This window comes from Periophthalmus magnuspinnatus, chromosome 7 (assembly GCF_009829125.3).
Source record: "Periophthalmus magnuspinnatus isolate fPerMag1 chromosome 7, fPerMag1.2.pri, whole genome shotgun sequence".
NCBI lineage: Eukaryota > Metazoa > Chordata > Actinopteri > Gobiiformes > Gobiidae > Periophthalmus > Periophthalmus magnuspinnatus.
The window spans coordinates 13,899,533-13,919,308 of NC_047132.1; the positions used below are offsets into that span (position 1 = coordinate 13,899,533).

Genomic DNA, 19,776 nt, shown 5'->3' on the forward strand with positions numbered 1-19,776 from the left:
ATATGGTCTTTAGCGTCTTTAGTGACTCTGGTCTTTAGCATCTCGTCTTTAGCATCTGTAGCAACTTTGGTCCTTAGCATCTCGTCTTTAGTGTCTTAAGCATCTCGTCTTTAGCATCTCTGGTCTTTATCATCTTTAGTGTCTCTAGTCTTTAGCATCTTTAGCATATCTATTCTTTAGCATCTCGTCTTTAGTGTCTCTGGGCTTTAGCGTCTCATCTTCAGCGTCTTTAGCATCTTTATCATATCTGGTCTTCAGCATCTCATCTTTAGCGACTGGTCTTTAGTGTCTGGTGTTTAACATCTCGTCTTGAGCGTCTTTATCATATCTGGTCTTTAGCATCTCTTCTTTAGCGTCCCTTGTTTCCTCTTGTCCGTATTATGTAAAGTCTTGAGTTTCTTTGTATAAGTCAGAGCATGTTTTAACCCTGATGCCCTGTCGTGGTGGTCATGGTGGTTCACAGATTATATAAATCTGAGTTTGATCTGCCGAGTTAAATGCGATTCTTGTGTTTTTCCTGGGAAGACTGGACTCAGGATTTCCCTCCAAACCTTTAATGAACTCAGTGACCTGATGTGTATGAAGTGACCGGATGTGTATGTAGTGACCTCATGTGTATGTAGTGACCTCATGTGTATGTAGTGACCTCATGTGTATGTAGTGACCTGATGTGTATGTAGTGACCTCATGTGTATGTAGTGACCTGATGTGTATGAAGAGACTTGATGTGTATGTAGTGACCTCGTGTATGAAGTGAACTGATGTGTATGTAGTGAACTGAAGTATGAAGTAAATGTGTATGTAATAACTACCCTTTACCCTTTGTAACTGCACTCACAAGACTACACTGCCGATATCAACCAATACCAGAGACTGAAACAGCATTTATTTCATTAAACCGATATTTAGAGCCAATATCTGATCCAGATGTTTCAGTTTGGTATCGACCCTGGATTCAGAACACACACTTTAACCCTGTGAGGCCTCAAGTCTTTTACAGTTTTATTTCAACAACACATTTAAAATGCAACTTAATCTGCCCCAGAGCAACACAAACAACAAACAGATTTACATAAATACGACTGATTGACGGGTAGATTAGCCAAACAGGGACATGTGTGGTGCATTATTATCAACAAAATACAGTGTTACCTCGTTTATTCCCTCAGCATCTCCAGAAGTTCAACTTTTTCTGCAATGATTAGCATCTTCCTCTGCGTTTTGTGTGTGGACGCTGGTGCCTTTGTCAGTGCAGAACGTTTCATCGACATTGTGGGTTTTGTCAGGGAGAAAACTTGCAAACATACAGCACTTCAGAGTCACACTGCTAGCAGTCGAACATTTATGTAAATTTGGCAAGCTGAAGGCATTCTGTATTGTAAAGGAGACACAGCACATCCCTTAGCCAATCAAGAAGCACCGATTGCACACAAAAAAAAAGTCTGCAAAACAGCATGACCGCAAAAGGTAAATCGCGATATAGTGAGGGACCACAGTAAAGGAAAATAAAAGAAACACATGGCAGATTTCTGCAGAATCAGTGATGTGTCACTGAAATGGATCTGATTGGACAATCATGTTTGACAGGGCTTGAGACACAATGGAGGATGAAGGACCAGACTGATATAACAAGTCACAGAGATCAGCCTGGATTCACCCGGCTACTGGAGGTTGAACTTGATTGTGTACTCGTACAGACGTATTTGGCCCCCGGGCCGCAGTTTGGACGCGTCTGCTCCATGTTTGGATCTGAGTACAGAGCACATGTTCCGTATTCCATGTTTGGATCTGAGTTGGAGTTTCCTGTTCCCAGAGTTAAGGGAAGCCGCCACCAGAGAAAGTCATGTGACTGCGGGGAAAGTGCCATTTCCTGTTTCCTGCGGCACTTCCTGGTTCAGTGTGGGCTGAGGGTCGGGGCTTAAGGAGGGGGGTAAATAAAGGCAGGACTCAGAGGGCCAGACCAGACCAGACCAGAAACAAACTGGAGCTGTGTTTTGTTTAAGGACGAAAGTGAAACTCTGAGATTTGGGTCTGTTGTTTTCAGGTGAGTAACTTTTTAAAGAGGGGTAGTTTCTTCTATGGGGTATTAAGGAGGGGGTATTTGACTTCTATGGGGTATTAAAGAGGAGGTAGGCTTGTGGGTGGAGCCTTGTACAGGCTCGCACTGGTAACTGTAAGGAGGATTTGAGTAGGGCCCGGGAGAGATCTGTAGATTACTCAAACATGGATGTCATCTGAAACTTCTCTTCATGTTTTTGAGGAGCAGAGTTAAACATGGGACAAAGATACAAGAGTCAATTTTGCAGAACACCTCTGATTTAAGTTTGTGCTGTGTTAGTCTCACCAAATATGGACCATCTGGGCTTGTTTGTTTGTTTGTTTGACGTGACCATGTTTATGTTCCATATTTTGTGGAGGAGCTAGTTTTGATTTTCGTTTCAGTATTGATTAGATCAGATCTAATCAATCGGTCAGGAATCAATACTAAGAAAGTCCCATTGACAGAGCTGAGCCTTTTCTGAATATGTTTATAATGATGTTGAGCTGTATCTTTCCCACGTGTAGGTAAGACACATAGACTAGTATACACACACATGCACACAAACACCTGTGGACCACTATGGAACCTACTTGACCACTGAGGGATTACACAGATATAAGGCCACATGGCAATAGAACACAAAGTACAACATTTAATGTGGAACAGCACAGTGTCTATAGAAAGATGTTTTTTTTTTTATCATCGTGGTATTGGGATTGGTATCAAGTCTTTCATTCCACAGTAGTACTCTAATGGAGAGTTGGGTGTTATCGTCTCAGGGCTGTGTCCTTTGTTCTCCTGATAACCCTGCGGAGATACTGCTCTGTCTGAAGGCCTCTGATAAACTCCACTCTGTGAAACATGAGTTTAAAGCTGCAGATTTCAGCTGACGCTCGCTCACCAGGATGTTGTGGGGTTATCAGAGTGTGTAAAGGAGGGGGTGGTGTGTGGGGGAGGGGGTGAGTGTGTTTGGGAGGGTGAGTGTGTGGGGGAGGGGTTGTGAGTCTCAGGTGTCCTTAGCGTGTGATTGCATCATGTGAGTCCATTAGATTACACACGTGAGTGAAATAGTCTCTGTTTATGAAACACTTAAAGAGGAACTTCTAGAGCTGAATGTGAGACTAGGTCCAGAGACCCCGAGGTCCAGAGGAAACAACATTTAAAAAGGAGGTGATGATGAAGCCTATGTTTAACTCTGCTCCTCAAAAATATGACGAGGTTTTAGATGCTATCCATGTTTGAGTAATCTAGTGATCTCTCCTGGGCCCCATTCAAACCCGCTTTACAGGTAGCAGTATGAGCCTGTACAAGGCTCCGCCCACAAGCCTACATCATCCATGCTCCCACATGACAACTCTCCATAAATATACAAAAACATGATACAAAACTGTACACAGCAACTTGACAAGCCTGATGTGATGTGCAGTAGTTTCATTAGTGGAATGCACGACTGTGCTGAGATAGTGTTCTGAAAGGGGAGGGAAGACTCAGCATCAAAAACAAAAGTCCTCTCCTCCTCCCTTCTCTCTCCTCTCCTCCTCCTTCTTTCCTCCTCTTCTTCCTCTCCTCCTTTTCCTTTCCTCATCCTCTTTCTCCTTCTCCACCCCCCCACTTTGTTTTTCCTGAGCCTCACATTATGATATAATTGTGTGTAATTGCTCTCCCTCACCTCTCTCTCTCTCCTTCATCTCTCCTTCTCTCCCTCACCTCTTCCTCCCTCCCTCTCCTCTCTCTCTCTCACTCACTTCTCCTTCTCTGCCTCACTTCTCCCTCTCTTCTCTCTCCCTCTCTTCTACCTCTCCCTCACTTCTACCTCTGTCCCTCACTTCTCTTTCTCCCTCTCTCCCTCACTTCTCTCTCTCCCCCTCACTTGTCCCTCTCTCCCTCACTTCTTCCTCTCTCCCTCACTTCTCCATTCATTTCTGTTAATGTGTCTTTTCAGGATCTAAACCTGTGAAACATGAGGCTTTAGTTTCAGAATCGATTTGTATCAATTAGGAGGTGGTTTTCGATATTTGGACCCTGCTCTCTGTCAGGGACACACATTGTCAAAGGAGGAGGAGCAGAGGAGGAGCAGAAGAGAGGGTCAGAGGAGCAAAGGAGGAGCAGGTGTTAGATAATGAGATTAGCATTGGGTCCTTTGTTGCTCTCTCTCCCTTTCTCTCTCTCCCTCGCACTCTCTCTCCCTCTGTCTCCCTCGCTCTCTCTTTCTCTCGACCCCTGCCGAGGCACTGATGCAACACTGATACAAACTGCACCTGTTTTGTCATCCTCCTCTTCCTCCTCGCCTCCCTCTCTCTGTCCTCCTTTCTCACATTTTCTCCTATTCCTGCCCCCCTCTAGTTCTCTCCTCCTTTTCTATCTCTCCATCCATTCTCCCCCTTTCTCCCAGTCCCCCTTCCCTCTGTCTCCTCATTCTCTTCTCTTCCCCCTTTTTCTGTCTGTCTTTTCTCTTCCTCTTTTTTTCCTCTTTCCCTTCTTGCTCCCCCTTTCTCTCTTCTTTTCTCTCTCGTTGCCCCTCCCCCCTCTCTCCTCTCTCTTCCCCCTCTCTCCTCGCTCTCTCTTCTATCCCTCTGTTTGACCCCCTCTTTTCACCCCTTTTCTGTTTGAATGAACCCCCCTCTCTCTTGTTGTTGGGGGAGGGGATTTCATTGGCCGCGAGCTGTTTTGTCCTCAACCAATCAGAGGTCTTGTCCCCGCCTCTGCTCTGCTCTGATTGGCTGTTGGAGAGCAGCAGCATTGCACTTTAAGCTCATCTTTCCGTGTGAGACTCAGATCTACAACTGGTACGTGTGTGAGACGCTCTGAGACTGAACCGGGACTAAACCGGGATTAAACCAGGACTAAACCAAGGACTAAACCAAGACTTTCCTTGAACTTTCTCTAGATTTACGGGGGTCTTTGGTTTTACAGGATTAGGGGAAACCTGATCTCTTTTTGGATTATTGGCTCAGACAGAAACCAAATTGGATACAGCGTTCACACAGAGGAGCCGAGAATCGAGAGCCGAAAGCTGTCCCTGGATCGTCATGAGATTTTAAAGTCCTCCCAAACATCTCCTCCTCTGGACTCTGGGGCTCTTCTGGATCTCTGTGGTCTCCTCCTCATTGGGAATTTGATCTCTGACCCCGAGCTTCAAACCTCCTTTCACTGAAGAAAATAAAAGGAGCCGGTAAGAACCAAGAGTGTGCTGCTAAAGAGCACATCTGCCGAAGTTTAACCCTAACCCCCTCTCCTCTGTAAAACTGCCTCTCCTGTCTCTAACCCTGTTTCAGTCAGAGGAAATGTTCCACAGTGGGGCTTTAACCCTATTCTAATCTGAGGAAATGTTCCACAGTGGGGCTTTAAGCCTGTTCTATTTAAATTTAATCCAGTTGTAAATCAAAGTCACACTTTGAAGAACACGATTTTCAAGCAACAGATGCTGCAGTTCTTTAGGGAAGAGAGTGTTCTCTGAAAAAAACTGCACCTAAAGTTTGATCTGTACAGACATGTTCTGAAATCTGTCAGATGCCCTCCCTGTGGAGGGAGGGCATCTGACACACAGAGACAAGTATTCAGACCCCCTTAAATTTTTCAGACTTTGTTATATTGCAGCCATTTGCTAAAATCATTTAAGTTCATTTTTTCCTCATTAATGTACACACAGCACCCCATATTGACAGAGAAACACAAAATTGTTGACATTTTTTCAGAATTATTAAAAAAAAGTATTCAGACCCTTTGCTCCGTATTTAGTAGAAGCACCCTTTTGAGCTAATACAGCCATGAATCTTTTTGGGAATGATGCAACAAGTTTTTCACACCTGGATTTGTGGATCCTCTGCCATTCCTCCTTGCAGATCCTCTCCAGTTCTGTCAGGTTGGATGGTGAGTCAGAGCTCTGGCTGAGCCATTCAAGAACAGTCACAGAGTTGTCATGAAGCCACTCCTTCATTATTTTATCTGTGTGCTTAGGGCCATTGTCTTGATGGAAGATGAACCTTTGGCCCAGTCTGAGGTCCTGAGCACTCTGGAGAAGGTTTTCGTCCAGGATATTCCTATACTTAGCTGCATTCATCTTTTCTTAGATTGCAACCACTCGTCCTGTTCCTGCTGCTGAAAAAAAAACCACAGCATGATGCTGATGTTGGGAGTGTATTGGACAGGTGATGAGCAGTGCCTGGTTATCTCCACACAAACCGCTTAGAATTAAGACCAAAAAGTTCTATCTTGGTCTCATCAGACCAGAGAATCTTATTGCTCACCACCTTGGAGTCCTTCAGGTGTTTTTAGAAAACTCCATGTGGGCTTTCATGTGTCTTGTACTGAGGAGAGGCTTCCATAAGGTCACTCTGCCATAAAGCCCCGACTGGTGAAGAGCTGCAGTGATGTTTGACTTTCTAGAACGTTCTGCCATCTCCCGACTGCATCTCTGCAGTTCAGCCACAGTGATCTTTGGGTTCTTCTTTACCTCTTTCACCAAGGTTCTTCTCTCTCAATTGCTCAGTTTGGCCGGACAGCCAGCTCTAGGAAGGGTTCTGATCGTCCCAAACGTCTTCCATTTAAGCATTATGGAGGCCACTGTACTCTTAGGAAGCTTAAGTGTAACAGAATTTATTTTTTTTTTTTGTAACCTTGGCCAGATCTGTGCCTTGCCACAATTCTGTCTCTGAGCTCTTCAGACAGTTCCTTTGACCTCATGATTCTCATTTGCTCTGACCTGCACTGTGAGCTGTAAGGTCTTATATAGACAGATGTGTGGCCTTTCTAATCAAGTCCAATCAGTTTAATCAAACACAGCTGGACTCCAATGAAGGTGTAGAACCATCTCAAAGATGATTACAAGAAATGGACAGGTCTGAATACTTTCTGTATCCACTGTAAGAACATGCTTGAATCTGATTGGTCGAAGCAGCAGCAGAACAGAAATATCACAGGATTCTGTATATTCACTCCCTGTATATTTACTCTCTGTATATTCACTCTGTATAATTGCTCTCTGTATATTCATTCTCTGTATATCTATGTTTTCTTTCAGGTCCAAAATGCCGGTGGAGACTCTGCGACCTGCTGACAGCCGCCTGACGGGGGCGCCCTTCAGGATCCTGCACAAAGGCCCCGACTATTTCAGACGCCAAACCTCAAACCCGACTCGTAAACTGAGCGCGGTGGAGCGACTAGAGGCCGACAAGGCCAAGTACGTCAAAAGCCAACAGGTGGCGCTCAACAGACAGGCTCCCATCATCCGAAAGCCTCTGATGCCCTTCCCCCTCTGCTCTGCCCCGGGCTGGGAGAACGCGCAGAGTGCCCGCAAACTGCTCCGTGATGAACGCTCCAACACAGAGGCACTCACAGGTGAGGACAGGGCTTACATGGGATTCAGAACTGACTAAATAGTCCAAACGGACCAGACAAACCAAACGGACCAAACAGATTAAAGGGACTAAATTAAAAGGACCAAACGGACTAAAGTGACAAAAGGGACTAGACTAAATGGACCAAGCTGATCAAACAGACAAAGCAGACCAAACGGACCAAACTAAATGGACTAAACTGACTAAACTTAATGGACAAAAGGGACCAAATGGACCAAAAGGCCTAACCAAATGAACCAAACGGACCAAACGGATTAAAAACACAAAACACACCAAACCAATCAAACAGACTACATGGACTAAACTTAATGGACTAAACAGGCTAAAGTTAATGGAAAAAAGGAACCAAATGGATAAAATGGACTAAACTGACGAAACTAAATAGATCCAACAGATCAAACAGACTAAAAAGACCAAACAAACCAAAAAGATCAAACAGACCAAATTGACTAAAGGGACTAAACTAAATGGACTAAACAAACTAAACTTAAACATACTAATGGGACGAAACAGACTAAACAGACTCCAGTTTGTACTTTTGCTGTAGTTCCACATGTTAAAACAGAACAGTTACAACAGTAATTGTCTGAGTGACAACCCAGCGCACACCAAAGCACGGCCTTCCCATGCCAACGCTCTCTGCCTTTGCTGCACCTTAATGAATCAACTATTGTAACTTGAAGACAGGATAAACGTTACACATGTGGTTCTGTGTGTGTTCTCCTGCGTTGTCTATGTAATCCCTCAGTTGTCTAGGTCTGATCCGTAGTAAAAGGAACTGTCAACTGTCCTTCTTGAACAGGAATGGGGGCCTTAGACATCACCTGTGCCCCATCTATAAAAACATCCTCAGACACAAAGCAAACAAAGGAAACAAAGAGAACAATATAGGATGCTGATTGGTGTGAAAACACCCAAAGGGGTGAAGACATTTGGCTGCTCATCTAAGCTGTTCTGGTCAGATTGCTGACTCTGTCTTATATCTATCTGAAGGCTGGAGCTAACTACAGTGAAACAGCTATTATTTACAGTTTCTGTATGTAGGCTAGGTCTACTGAGCTACACTCAAGTGTGCACTGTGCCTGAGACATACTTGGCATATTCATTCAGCTCTTAATGGGGGATAGATGATGTCTAAGGCCCCCATTACTGTTCAAGGAAAGATTGTCCTAACAAAAATGCTTCTTTAACTCCCCTCTCAAACCGTTTCTTTCTATGATCTGTATCTCACTATCTTCAAAGGAGTGGGTAGTGTCCTTGAGATGGAGATTCACAGCAGACTGGAGTCCTGAGCTGCTCTCATGACAGTGTTGGTACATTCTCTTATTGAGTGGCTGTTTAGTTTCTCCAGTGTAACGCTCACTGCACTCTTCACTGCACTGAATGGAGTAGACGATATTACTTTGTTTATGTCTCAGGGTTTTGTCCTTTGGGTGAGCCAGTTTCTGTCTTAAACTATTTCTAGGTTTGAAATAGAGCGGAATTTCATACTGTCTGAAAAGTTCTCTAAAGCTTTTCAGATAGATTTCAGATAGTGTCTTTGAGATGGTACATCTCCATCTCAAAGACACTAACCACTCCTTTGAAGATAGTGAAGTTCAGAGAAAAGAAATGGTTTGAGAGGGGAGTTAATGAAAACATTTTTTTTCAGGAAAGACAGTCCTTCTTTGAACAGGAATGGGGGCCATAGACATCACCTGTCCCGCATCTATAACTCCATCCTAAGACACAAAGCAAACAGAGGACAACAAAGAGAACAATAGAGCTAGCCAGGATGCTAATAAGTGTGAAAACACCCATTATTCAATGAGCCAAGTATGTCTCAGGCATAGTGCACACTTGGTATAGCTCAATAGACCTAGCCTACATACCGAAACTGAAAACAAAAGCTCTTTCCGATTTCAGTGTAGTTAGCTCCTCCCTTCAGGCAGATATAAGACAGTGTCCACCAGCAATCAGACCAGAACTGAAGAAGAGGCTTGGATGAGCAGCCAAACGTCTTCACTCCTACAACTTTTTGTTCAGTTGAGAGATTTTACTTTTGGCGTTTACTCCCATGTTAATATGTAGTTCTGTCTGTGCGTTCTGTTCCTATGTGGTTCCATGTGTGCGTTCTGTTGTTATGTGGTTCTGTGTGTGTGTTCTGTTATGTTGTTCCGTGTGTGTTCTCCTGGTTTGTCTCATGTTCTCAGTGGAATTAATTCTTAATTCTCCTTCTGTCCTTGTAATACTGAAATGTGTTTGTTGTCCCCTCAGGTCAGAGAGGCCCCAGTCTGGACCTGGACATCCTGAATAACCTCATAAACGTTTGTGACGGAGCCACAGCCTGCTCTTCCACCTCTTCATCTCCCTCTTCCTCCTCTCCCTCCTCTGGGCCTCAGAGTGTGAGCAGCAGTATCGAGAACCAGCCCAGAGCCAAGATCCAAAACAATCCCACCTCCTCCTGCACCTCCTCTGCCCTCAAAACCTCCTCCTTGAACTGCTCCTCCTCCTCTCCACTCAACAAACCCAACAGGACAGTCCTCACCTCCCTCTCCTCCTGTCCAATCACAGCACAGCCCCCCCCTCTTCCCTCTTGTCCTCCTCCTGTACCCGCTCGCCTCGCCCGTGTCCCTACCCCTCTCTGCTCCCTCACAACAGCTCCAGTGGCGGTGCGACGTGTGGACGTTCGCCCTCAGGCTGAAGGTCGACCCACACAGAGAAGACTCCTGCACCCCATCCTCCCCCCACGCCTCCGTCAGACAGCGCAAGGACAGGCCCCTTCCCTGGCCCCGCCTTCTCCGGCCACACAGACCACACCCCCCTCCTTATCCCGTGTGCCCACGTTCCCGCCCCCGAGTCCTCTGTTCTGCCGCGCAGGCATCGTCCCCCCCGCCTCGCCCGCCTTCACCCGCCTCTCCAGTGCCAGCTCTAGAGGCTCCGCCCACAAACGGCCCGCACTCCACCGATCCAAGTCTGACCTGAGCGACCGCTTCTCCCGTGCCTCTGCTGACCTCGAGCGCTTCTTTAACTACTGCGGCCTGGACCCCGGCGAGCTACAGCGACTGTGCCCGGATGAGCTGGAGGCAGGCGGCGTGGAGCGCTTCACCCGGGCGAATTCCGACATCGTGCCGAAGCTTTGCAGCGTCAGCACGCCCAGCTCTGAGTGTGAGGAGGACAGAGAGGACAGCGAGGGGGAGGAGCCTAAGCGCGTGCCGTATGGAATCTCGGTCATCGAGAGGAACGCCCGGGTCATCAAATGGCTGTACGGGATCAGGCAGGCGAAGGAGAACAGCATCACCAACGCGTCCAATGTGTGAACTACAAACACATAAAACATGTTTAACATGTGACCCTGGACTACAGACAAGAGGTCATGTGACATAACAGACCTCACTGTGCATTTACCAGGCCAGAGAGAACAGCACCACCATCCTATGAACTGCAAGCGTGTGAACCTTCAACCAGTTTAGACCTGCCCTGTACTGCACATGTGCAGTCTGAGGAGGACTGAGGTGCTGCTTGAAACTCACCTAAACGATGGACTCAAAAATCTGGATTTTTTTTTTTTTTTTTTTTTTTTTTTTTTTTAAAAATTCAGATGATTTTTACCTTTATAAATGTAGTTGTTTTGATCAGGAGTTTAACTTTCAGGACTTTTGCACAAACTAAAGAAGCAATAATGCAACTGGAAAGACCGAAGCTGTGTTTAAGTCCTCAGTGTGGGTGAACACGTGTGGACATGTGGAGACATGTGGGGTCGTACTGTTTCCTGTGGACTTAAAGAGGGGGTATTATGCAAAATTACCCACGTTCTAACATTGTTCCTCTATCAAAAACATATCTGAAGAGGTTGTAGATGTCATCCATGTTTGACTAATCTAGAGATCTCTCCCGGGCCCTATTCAAACCCACCTTACAGTTACCAGTACGAGTCTGTACAAGGCTCCGCCCACAAGCCTACGTCACCCATGCTCCCACACAACAATTTTCCATAAATATACAAAAACATGATAAAAAACTGTACAGAGCAACTTGGCAAACCTGATGTGATGTGCAGTAGTTTCATTTCATCAGAGCACCAGAAACGAAGGTGAAATAAAAATAGCATAAAATTTTTTAACACAATACAAAACAATAGAAAGAAACATGGTGATCTTAATATGTCATGTGTTACAGTTAATGCCCATAGAGGTAAAATACCCCCTCTTTATAGAGACTGTGTTTTCATTTGGACGATGCCCTTTGACTCTGTGAACTCTGACCCTGTGACCTCTCATGCCTTTGCGTCACTGTTAAAGTATAGATTAAAGTATAGATTTGAGAATTTAGGTTTAGTCTGAGCAAAGCCCTGCCCCCTCTGACCCATCACACTGTAAAAGCCCTGCCCACTCTGACTCTTCAAACTGTAAAAGCCCCGCCCCCTCTGACCCATCACACAGTAAAACTCTCTCCCCCTTTAACACATTACACTGTAAAACCTAAACTGCGTTCAGTTCAAATATATGGCTTGTATCTGATTAAAGTGTTTGTTTTGTTTTGTCAGAATTTTGCACTAAAATAAAAGAGCTTTATTTAGTGACCATCATCAGGATCAGAGAGACACTCTGAGTCTGCAGAATCAAGTATCAGCTCCAAGTGTCGGTTCAGTTGATATCCTGATGGACACATTTACAGGTTGTGTTTGGTCCAGAAAGTCTCAGAATGTTTCAGTATTTATTTACACAAAATCCTTCTGTTTTACATGGAATGTACGTGGAATAAATCATATTTACATAAACATCTGGATCACTTTGAATAAATCACATTTATATAACGCATCTGGATCATTTTGGATAAATCACATTTACATAACACATCTGGATCATTTTGGATAAATCACATTTACATAACGCATCTGGATCACTTTGAATAAAGCGCATTTACTTAACACAGCTGATCACTTTGAATAAATCAAATTTACATAATGCATCTGGATCACTTTGGATAGATCATATTTTCATAACACATCTAGATCATTTTGAAAAAAATCACATTTGCATAAACATCTGTATCACTTCGAATAAACCCCATATACATAAACATCTGCATCACTTTGAATAAGTCACATTTACATAAACGTCTGAATCAATCACTTTGGGTTTGTTTTATTTTAGTTTTAAATTAAGTCTCTGGTATCGACAGACATTAAGTTTTAGTATCAAAATCGGCATCAAAACTGACAGACCTGGATTGGTGCCTCCCTGGACAAGACTACCTCACTGGTGCCTCACTGTATACAAAGCCTCACAGACTTTGGGAATTGAACCAGAGACCTTAGGCCTGTCAAGAGTGAAATATCGCTAAAATATCGACGATATCTGATGCGATCACCCTGAAGAAGGACCACCCAAAGCTGTTCTATTCACACTTTACACCTGATGTCATCCATATTCCCCGGGGTGTGATGCTAACTGTCGGCAAGGCTCTGTCTGAAGCTTTGTTAGACTTTAATCTGAGTTTTGCTTTAACACAATCTGACCATAAGGAACTGACTTATTTGAACTACAACATGTGATTTGTGCTGTTAAACAAGTCCCTCAAAAAACATTACAGTCAGAAGCTAACTAGCATTAGTATTAGCATTAGCCAACAGTGTTTCAGTTTGTCACTCTCACCTTTTTTTTATTTAAACAGTTTGTTTTTTTCTTGAGTTTTCATTACAGTGACTATTTTAACACTTTCTTGCTAATGTGCGCTATTGAGCATTTCACCATAGACATACATGTAGAACACCCCCAGTGTAAGTCACTGCAGAGTGTACAGAGTGTGCAGTGTTGTAGTGTTGTGAACGAACATGAGCTGTAACAAATAAATGAAACACTGAATGAGTCAGAGAAGTGATTCATTCAAAAACTAACACAAAACTCCCATTGCAAGTGCAAAGACTATGTCACTGTTATCATCATCTCGAGCATTAGCCTGTTAGCTATGTGTTAGCTTGTCAGCTGTGTTTTAGCATGTAAGCTGTGCGTTAGGATGTTAGCTGTGTCTTCCCCTGTAAGCATGGTGTTAGCGTGTTAACTGTGTGCTAGCTTGGCATGATGTTAGCATGCCAGCATTAGCGTCATAATCCTGTTACATCTGTCCACTGTGAGTTTGTTATGTGATCAGTGTTTCATAAGAGCAGCAGACGTGTGCGAACGAGTGACTCTGGGAAGAGAGGGGGGGATGTGAACGAGTGATCCTCCAGAAAAAGACAGAAAGAGAGGCAGGAGAGATGGGGTGTTGTCACGACACTAAAATCTCAAACTTGATTTCGATACTAAGGAATTGACTACGATGAATACGATTCCGATTCTGATGCCACAATGGAGATAAAAAAAATTAAAAAAAACTTGAGAATGTTGATCACGTCAGCTGTGACTCAGCTTCAGTCTCAGTGTCCATGTTCAGGTAGAATCCTAAAAGTCCTTTTTGTTTCACAGATGTAGATTTGGACTCAGCTCCAGGTTCAGTGTTTTTTAAGTTTCAGATTTTCACTGTGATGTTTCATTTTCATTTTTAGAATAAAGGGTTTTACAGCATCAGCTCCATAAAGACAAAAGCAGAAAGAGTTTTCACGAGACCTCCCTCTGCTCCTCTGTATGTGACTCTGCTGTGTAACGTCAGCATAGTGTTCACCTCCAAATGAGGCTCATTGAGGCTAGCAGTTATAGTGGCTAATCTGGAGTCTAGTTCTATATTTGGAATTCTGACCAAGAGTATCATAAAACCAAAGAGCCAATCTGAGCAAGGCTGTTGAAAAAGCAAGGCAAGTTTATTTTTATAGCACAAGTCGTACACAAAGTAATTCAAAGTGCTTTACAGAATAAGAAGGACATTAAAATCACACAAATCACACAAATCAAAACTAGTGCAGAATAGTGCAGTGCCCCTTTCCGCCCACACCAGCGGCCAGTTAGCAACACTGTCAATCAAATCTGTTCCTAACACTGGCGGGAGTGACCTCAGGGATAGAGGGCGCCTGATTTGTCTGTTATTAATGTTTATGTTTGTTTATAGTAATGTTTATTTTGATCTACAGACACAATAGTGAAATAAAAACCCCAGGATAATGTAGAGCGGGTTAAATACGAGCAATTAAAGACCAAAATGACGAGTCTGACAGCAGCAGTTACAGAGAGAGGGGCCACCGTTTTTACATAGAAAGTGAATTGGAGCCAGAGTCGATCACTTTTGTAGTGCAGCAGCTAACAGGTTAGCTATGTCCATTTATATATGGACAGCTGTCAGTTGTTTTATTTATTTGTTTTCTCTCTGTGAGCTGTTGTCTCTGTAGATGTTCCAGAGTGATGCTTTTGTATTTGGTCCGACTCATTTTTGAGTCAGACCAAATACAAACATGTCATAATCATGGAGTGAATATTTCTTCATTTTAAAATAAACGTATATTTCAACACCACGCAGTGACAAAACTCAAAACGCCCGTTCTAAACCAAGACTAAACCAGGACTAAACCAGGACTAAACCAGGACTAAACCAGGACTAAATCAGGACTAAACCAGGTCTAAACCAGGACTAAACCAGGACTAAATCAGGACTAAACCAGGACTAAACCATGTTGATACTAGGATTAAACCAGGACTAAACCACAAGTAAACCAGGACTAAACCAGGACTAGACCAGGACTAAGCCAAGTCTAAACCAGGATTAAACCAGGTCTAAACCAGGACTAAACCAGGTCTAAACAAGGACTAAACCAGGTCTAAACCAGGACTAGACCAGAAGTGAACCAAGACTAAACCAGGACTAGACCAGGACTGAACCAGGACTAGACCAGGACTAAACCAGGACTAAATCAGGACTAAACCAGGTCTAAACCAGGACTAAAACAGGAGGAAACCAGCACTAAACCAGGTCTAAACCAGGACTAAACCAGGACTAAACCAGGACTAGACCAGAAGTAAACCAGTATGAGACCAGCACTAAACCAAGAGTAAACCAGGACTAAGCAAGGACTACACCAGGACTACACCAGGACTAAACCAAGACTAAACCAGGACTAGACCAGGACTAAACAGGACTAAACCAGAAGTAAACCAGTACTAAACCAGGTCTAAACCATGACTAGACCAAAACTAAACCAGGTCCAAACCAGGACTAAAACATGACAAAACCAGGTCTAAACCAGGACTAAACAAGGACTCTGCTCCACCTGTATCTGCTCCTCTTCCCTCTGTTCCTCTTTCCTCTTCTCTACCTCCCTCTGCTCCTCCTCTCTCTGCTCCTACTTCCTCTGCTCCTCCTCCTTTTGCTCCTTCTCCTTCTGCTTCATCTCCCTCTGCTCCTCCTCTCTCTGCTCCTCCTCCCTCTGCTCCACCTCCTTCTGCTCCACCTCCCTCTGCTCCTCCTCCCTCTGCTCCACCTCCTTCTGCTCCACCTCCCTCTGCTCCTGCTCCCTATGCTCCTTCTCCCTTTGCTCCTCTTCCCTCTACTCTCTTCATATGCCGAGGTGTTTTGGGAGGCCATCTGGCTCATAGTTATATAAAGTCTGTTCTCCTGTGATGTGGTGTTATGGGAGGGCATCTGTTTTACAGTTACATAAAGTCTCCCTGTTTATGTGTGCTGTGGATTATGGGAGGGCATATGGGTCTTGTGTGTTCAGGCACATTCCACATCAGCATCAGAGTCCAGAACAAAACACCCGAGTTACATCACCAGTCAGAACTAAACTAAGACTACACCAGGGCTAAACCAGGACTAAAGCAGGACTAAAGCAGGACTAAATCAGGACTAAAGCAGGACTAAATCAGGACCAGAATGAATGGTTTGAGAGTTAAAATACAGGACCAGGATGTTTACATAATGCCTGCTGTTTCTGTGAACTACCTGATGCCCTCCCACACAGCCAGACTATTACTGTGACTGTGTGGGCAAAGTAGGCGAGATCTCCTGCCCAGAGACACAAAGCCAGAGTGTTCTTATAGATTTGAACCTGTCATGGGTCAGTTTAGCTCATGTCAGAGTCTCACAGAGGGTTTTAGAGCTGATCTCTGCAGCTGCAGAGTGTCATATATTATACGCTATAAAAACACACCATAAAAACACACCATTATCACTCCATAAAAACACACCATTATCACTCCATAAAAACACACCATTATCACTCCATAAAAACACACCATTATCTTGCTATAAAACACACCATTATCTTGCCTTAAAAACACACCACAAAATCACGTCATAAAAACACACCATTATCACTCCATAAAAACACACCATTATCACTCCATAAAAACACACCATAAAAACACACCATTATCTTGCTATAAAACACACCATTATCTTGCCTTAAAAACACACCATAAAATCACGTCATAAAAACACACCATTATCATACCTTAAAACACACTATTATCACACCATAAAAACACACCATTATCACTCCATAAAAACACACCATAAAAACACACCATTATCACTCCATAAAAACACACCATTATCACTCCATAAAAACACACCATTATCACTCCATAAAAACACACCATTATCTTGCTATAAAACACACCATTATCTTGCCTTAAAAACACACCACAAAATCACGTCATAAAAACACACCATTATCACTCCATAAAAACACACCATTATCACTCCATAAAAACACACCATAAAAACACACCATTATCTTGCTATAAAACACACCATTATCTTGCCTTAAAAACACACCATAAAATCACGTCATAAAAACACACCATTATCATACCTTAAAACACACTATTATCACACCATAAAAACACACCATTATCACTCCATAAAAACACACCATAAAAACACACCATTATCTTGCTATAAAAACACACCATAAAATCACATCATAAAAACACACCATTATCATACCTTAAAACACACTATTATCACACCATAAAAACACACCATTATCACTCCATAAAAACACACCATAAAAACACACCATTATCTTGCTATAAAAACACACAATAAAATCACGTCATAAAAACACACCATTATCATGTCATAAAAACATACAAAAAACACCATTATCACTCCATAAAAACACACCAGAAAAACACACCATTATCACACCATAAAAACATGCCATTATCACGGCATAAAAACAGACCAAAAACACATCATTATCACTCCATAAAAATACCCCATAAAAACACATCATTATCACACCATAAAAACAAGCCATAAAAACACGCCACAAAAACACACCATTATCATGCCATAAAACATACCACAAAAACACATCACAAAAGCACACCATAAAAACATTATCATGCCATAAAAACAAGCCAAAAAAAATCACGCCATAAAAACACGCCACAAAAACACACCATTATCATTCCATAAAAACACACCATAAAAAAACCACCATTAGCATGTCATATCAACAGGCCATAAAAACAGGCCATAACAATAAACCATAAAAACATCATAAAATCTCACCATAAAATTACACCATAAAAACACACCATTATCATGACATATAAACAAATCATAAAAACACGCCAGAAAAACACACCATTATCAAACCAGAAAAACACGCCATTAAAACACAGCTTAAAAACACACTATTATCATGCTATAAAAACACAGCATAAAAATACACCAATATCCCGACATAAAAACAGACCTTAAAAACACCATAAAAACACCATAAAATCAGGCCATAAAATTACACCATAAAAACACACCCTTATCACGCTATAAAAACACAGCACAAATACACACCATAAATACGCACCATCATACGTCATAAAAACATGCCATAAAAACATACTATTATCTTGCCATAAAAACACACCATGAAATCATGCCATAAAAACACAGCATTATCTCGCCATAAAAACACATCATAAAAACACGCCATATAAACATGCCATAAAAACACGCCATTATCACTCCATAAAAACACGCCATATAAACATGCCATAAAATCAGGCCATAAAATCAGGCCATAAAAAGACACCATAACATCACGCCATATAAACAAGCCATTAAAACCAACTTAAAAATTATGCCCTAAAAACAAGCCATAAACACACACCATTATCACTCCATGAAAACACACCATAAAAACACACCATTATCTCGCCATAAAAAGACACCATAAGAACATGCCATGAAAACACACTATTAGTGAAGTGGGCGTGTGTGTGTACATTTGAAGTGGGCGTGTGTGTGTACATTTGAGGTGGGCGTGTGTGTGTACAGGTGAAGTGAGAGTGACTCACAAGTGTCAGAAATAGGAACCATAAATACACAAACAGGGGAATAGGGAGGATTTAAACATGTTTATTTTGTCACAGATGAAACTGTGGAAGTAGGGTTTAGTTTATGCAGAATCCTGAGAGTCACAAGGGTCTGAGGTCTCATGACCACAACTATAACTGATGGAGGAGGAGAGGAGGAGACATCGTCAACCTGTGGGTCAGTGGATCAGACTACTCTTTCAATGAGGTTTATGTTGAGAGGGATTCGAACCACCAACCTTCAGGTCAGAGAACTACAATCTACCAACTGAGCCACTGTGGCCTGTAAACCTAACCCTGACCCTTTAACCCTGACCCTTTAACCCTGTTCTAGTTCCTCTTGTTCCTCTTGTTCCTCTGGTTCCTTTGGTTCTTCTGGTCCCCTGGTTCCTCTTGTTTTTCTAGTTCCTCTAGTTCCTCTTGTTCTTCTGCTTTCTCTGGTTCCTCTAGTTCCTCTTGATCTTCTGGTTCTTCTGGTTTCTCTGGCTCTTCTGGTTCTTCTGGTTCCTCTAGTTATTCTAGATCCTCTGGTTCCTCTAGCTCCTCTAGTTGCTCATGTTGTTCTGGTTCCCCTGGTTCCTCTAGTTCCTCTGGTTCCTCTTGTTCCTCTGGTCCTTCTGATTCCTTTTGTTCCTCTTGTTCTTCTGGTTCCTTTGGTTCCTCTTGTTCCTCTGGCTCTTCTGGTTCCACAGGTTCCTGCGATTCTTTTATTTCTTTGGGTTCCTCTTATTCTTCTGGTTCCTCTTGTTCTTCTTGTTCCTCTTGTTCTTCTTGTTCCTCTGGTTCCTCTGGTCCAGTTCCATTGATACTAGACTCCAAACATCTGCACCTGCCACTGTCACTGCCCCTGATCACTCTGCCCCTGTCAGCTCAGAGCACCTGTTAGTACAAACAGCTGCTCAGATCCTGCTCCGAGCTCACGGAGTAGGAAAAGAGAGTTTCATTTTGAAATCATCTCTATAAAAACATTTATATTCCAGTTCATTTCTGAAGCACCAGTTTCAGTTTTATCTGAAGCAGTTTAAAGAGTCTGAATGATTCACAAATATGAAAGTGAAGCTCTGAAAGTGGAAACAGAAAGAGGACTGTCATAGCTGACTTCAAAGAGACAAGCTCAGAGCGAAAGAGAAAAAAAGAGAGA

The 19,776-nt window shown here is 43.0% G+C and overlaps 1 protein-coding gene across 1 annotated transcript; it reads left to right on the forward strand.

The window, feature by feature from the left end:
- Nucleotides 1–1,971: 1,971 nt before the first annotated feature.
- wu:fa11c10 (protein FAM110B) lies at nucleotides 1,972–10,905 on the forward strand. The gene is made up of 4 exons (XM_055222905.1): nucleotides 1,972–2,044; nucleotides 4,955–5,213; nucleotides 7,062–7,378; nucleotides 9,655–10,905. The coding sequence occupies exons 3-4, from the start codon at nucleotides 7,069–7,071 to the stop codon at nucleotides 10,695–10,697; spliced, it is 1,353 nt and encodes a 450-aa protein (XP_055078880.1). The 5' UTR covers nucleotides 1,972–2,044; nucleotides 4,955–5,213; nucleotides 7,062–7,068; the 3' UTR covers nucleotides 10,698–10,905.
- Nucleotides 10,906–19,776: the final 8,871 nt, after the last annotated feature.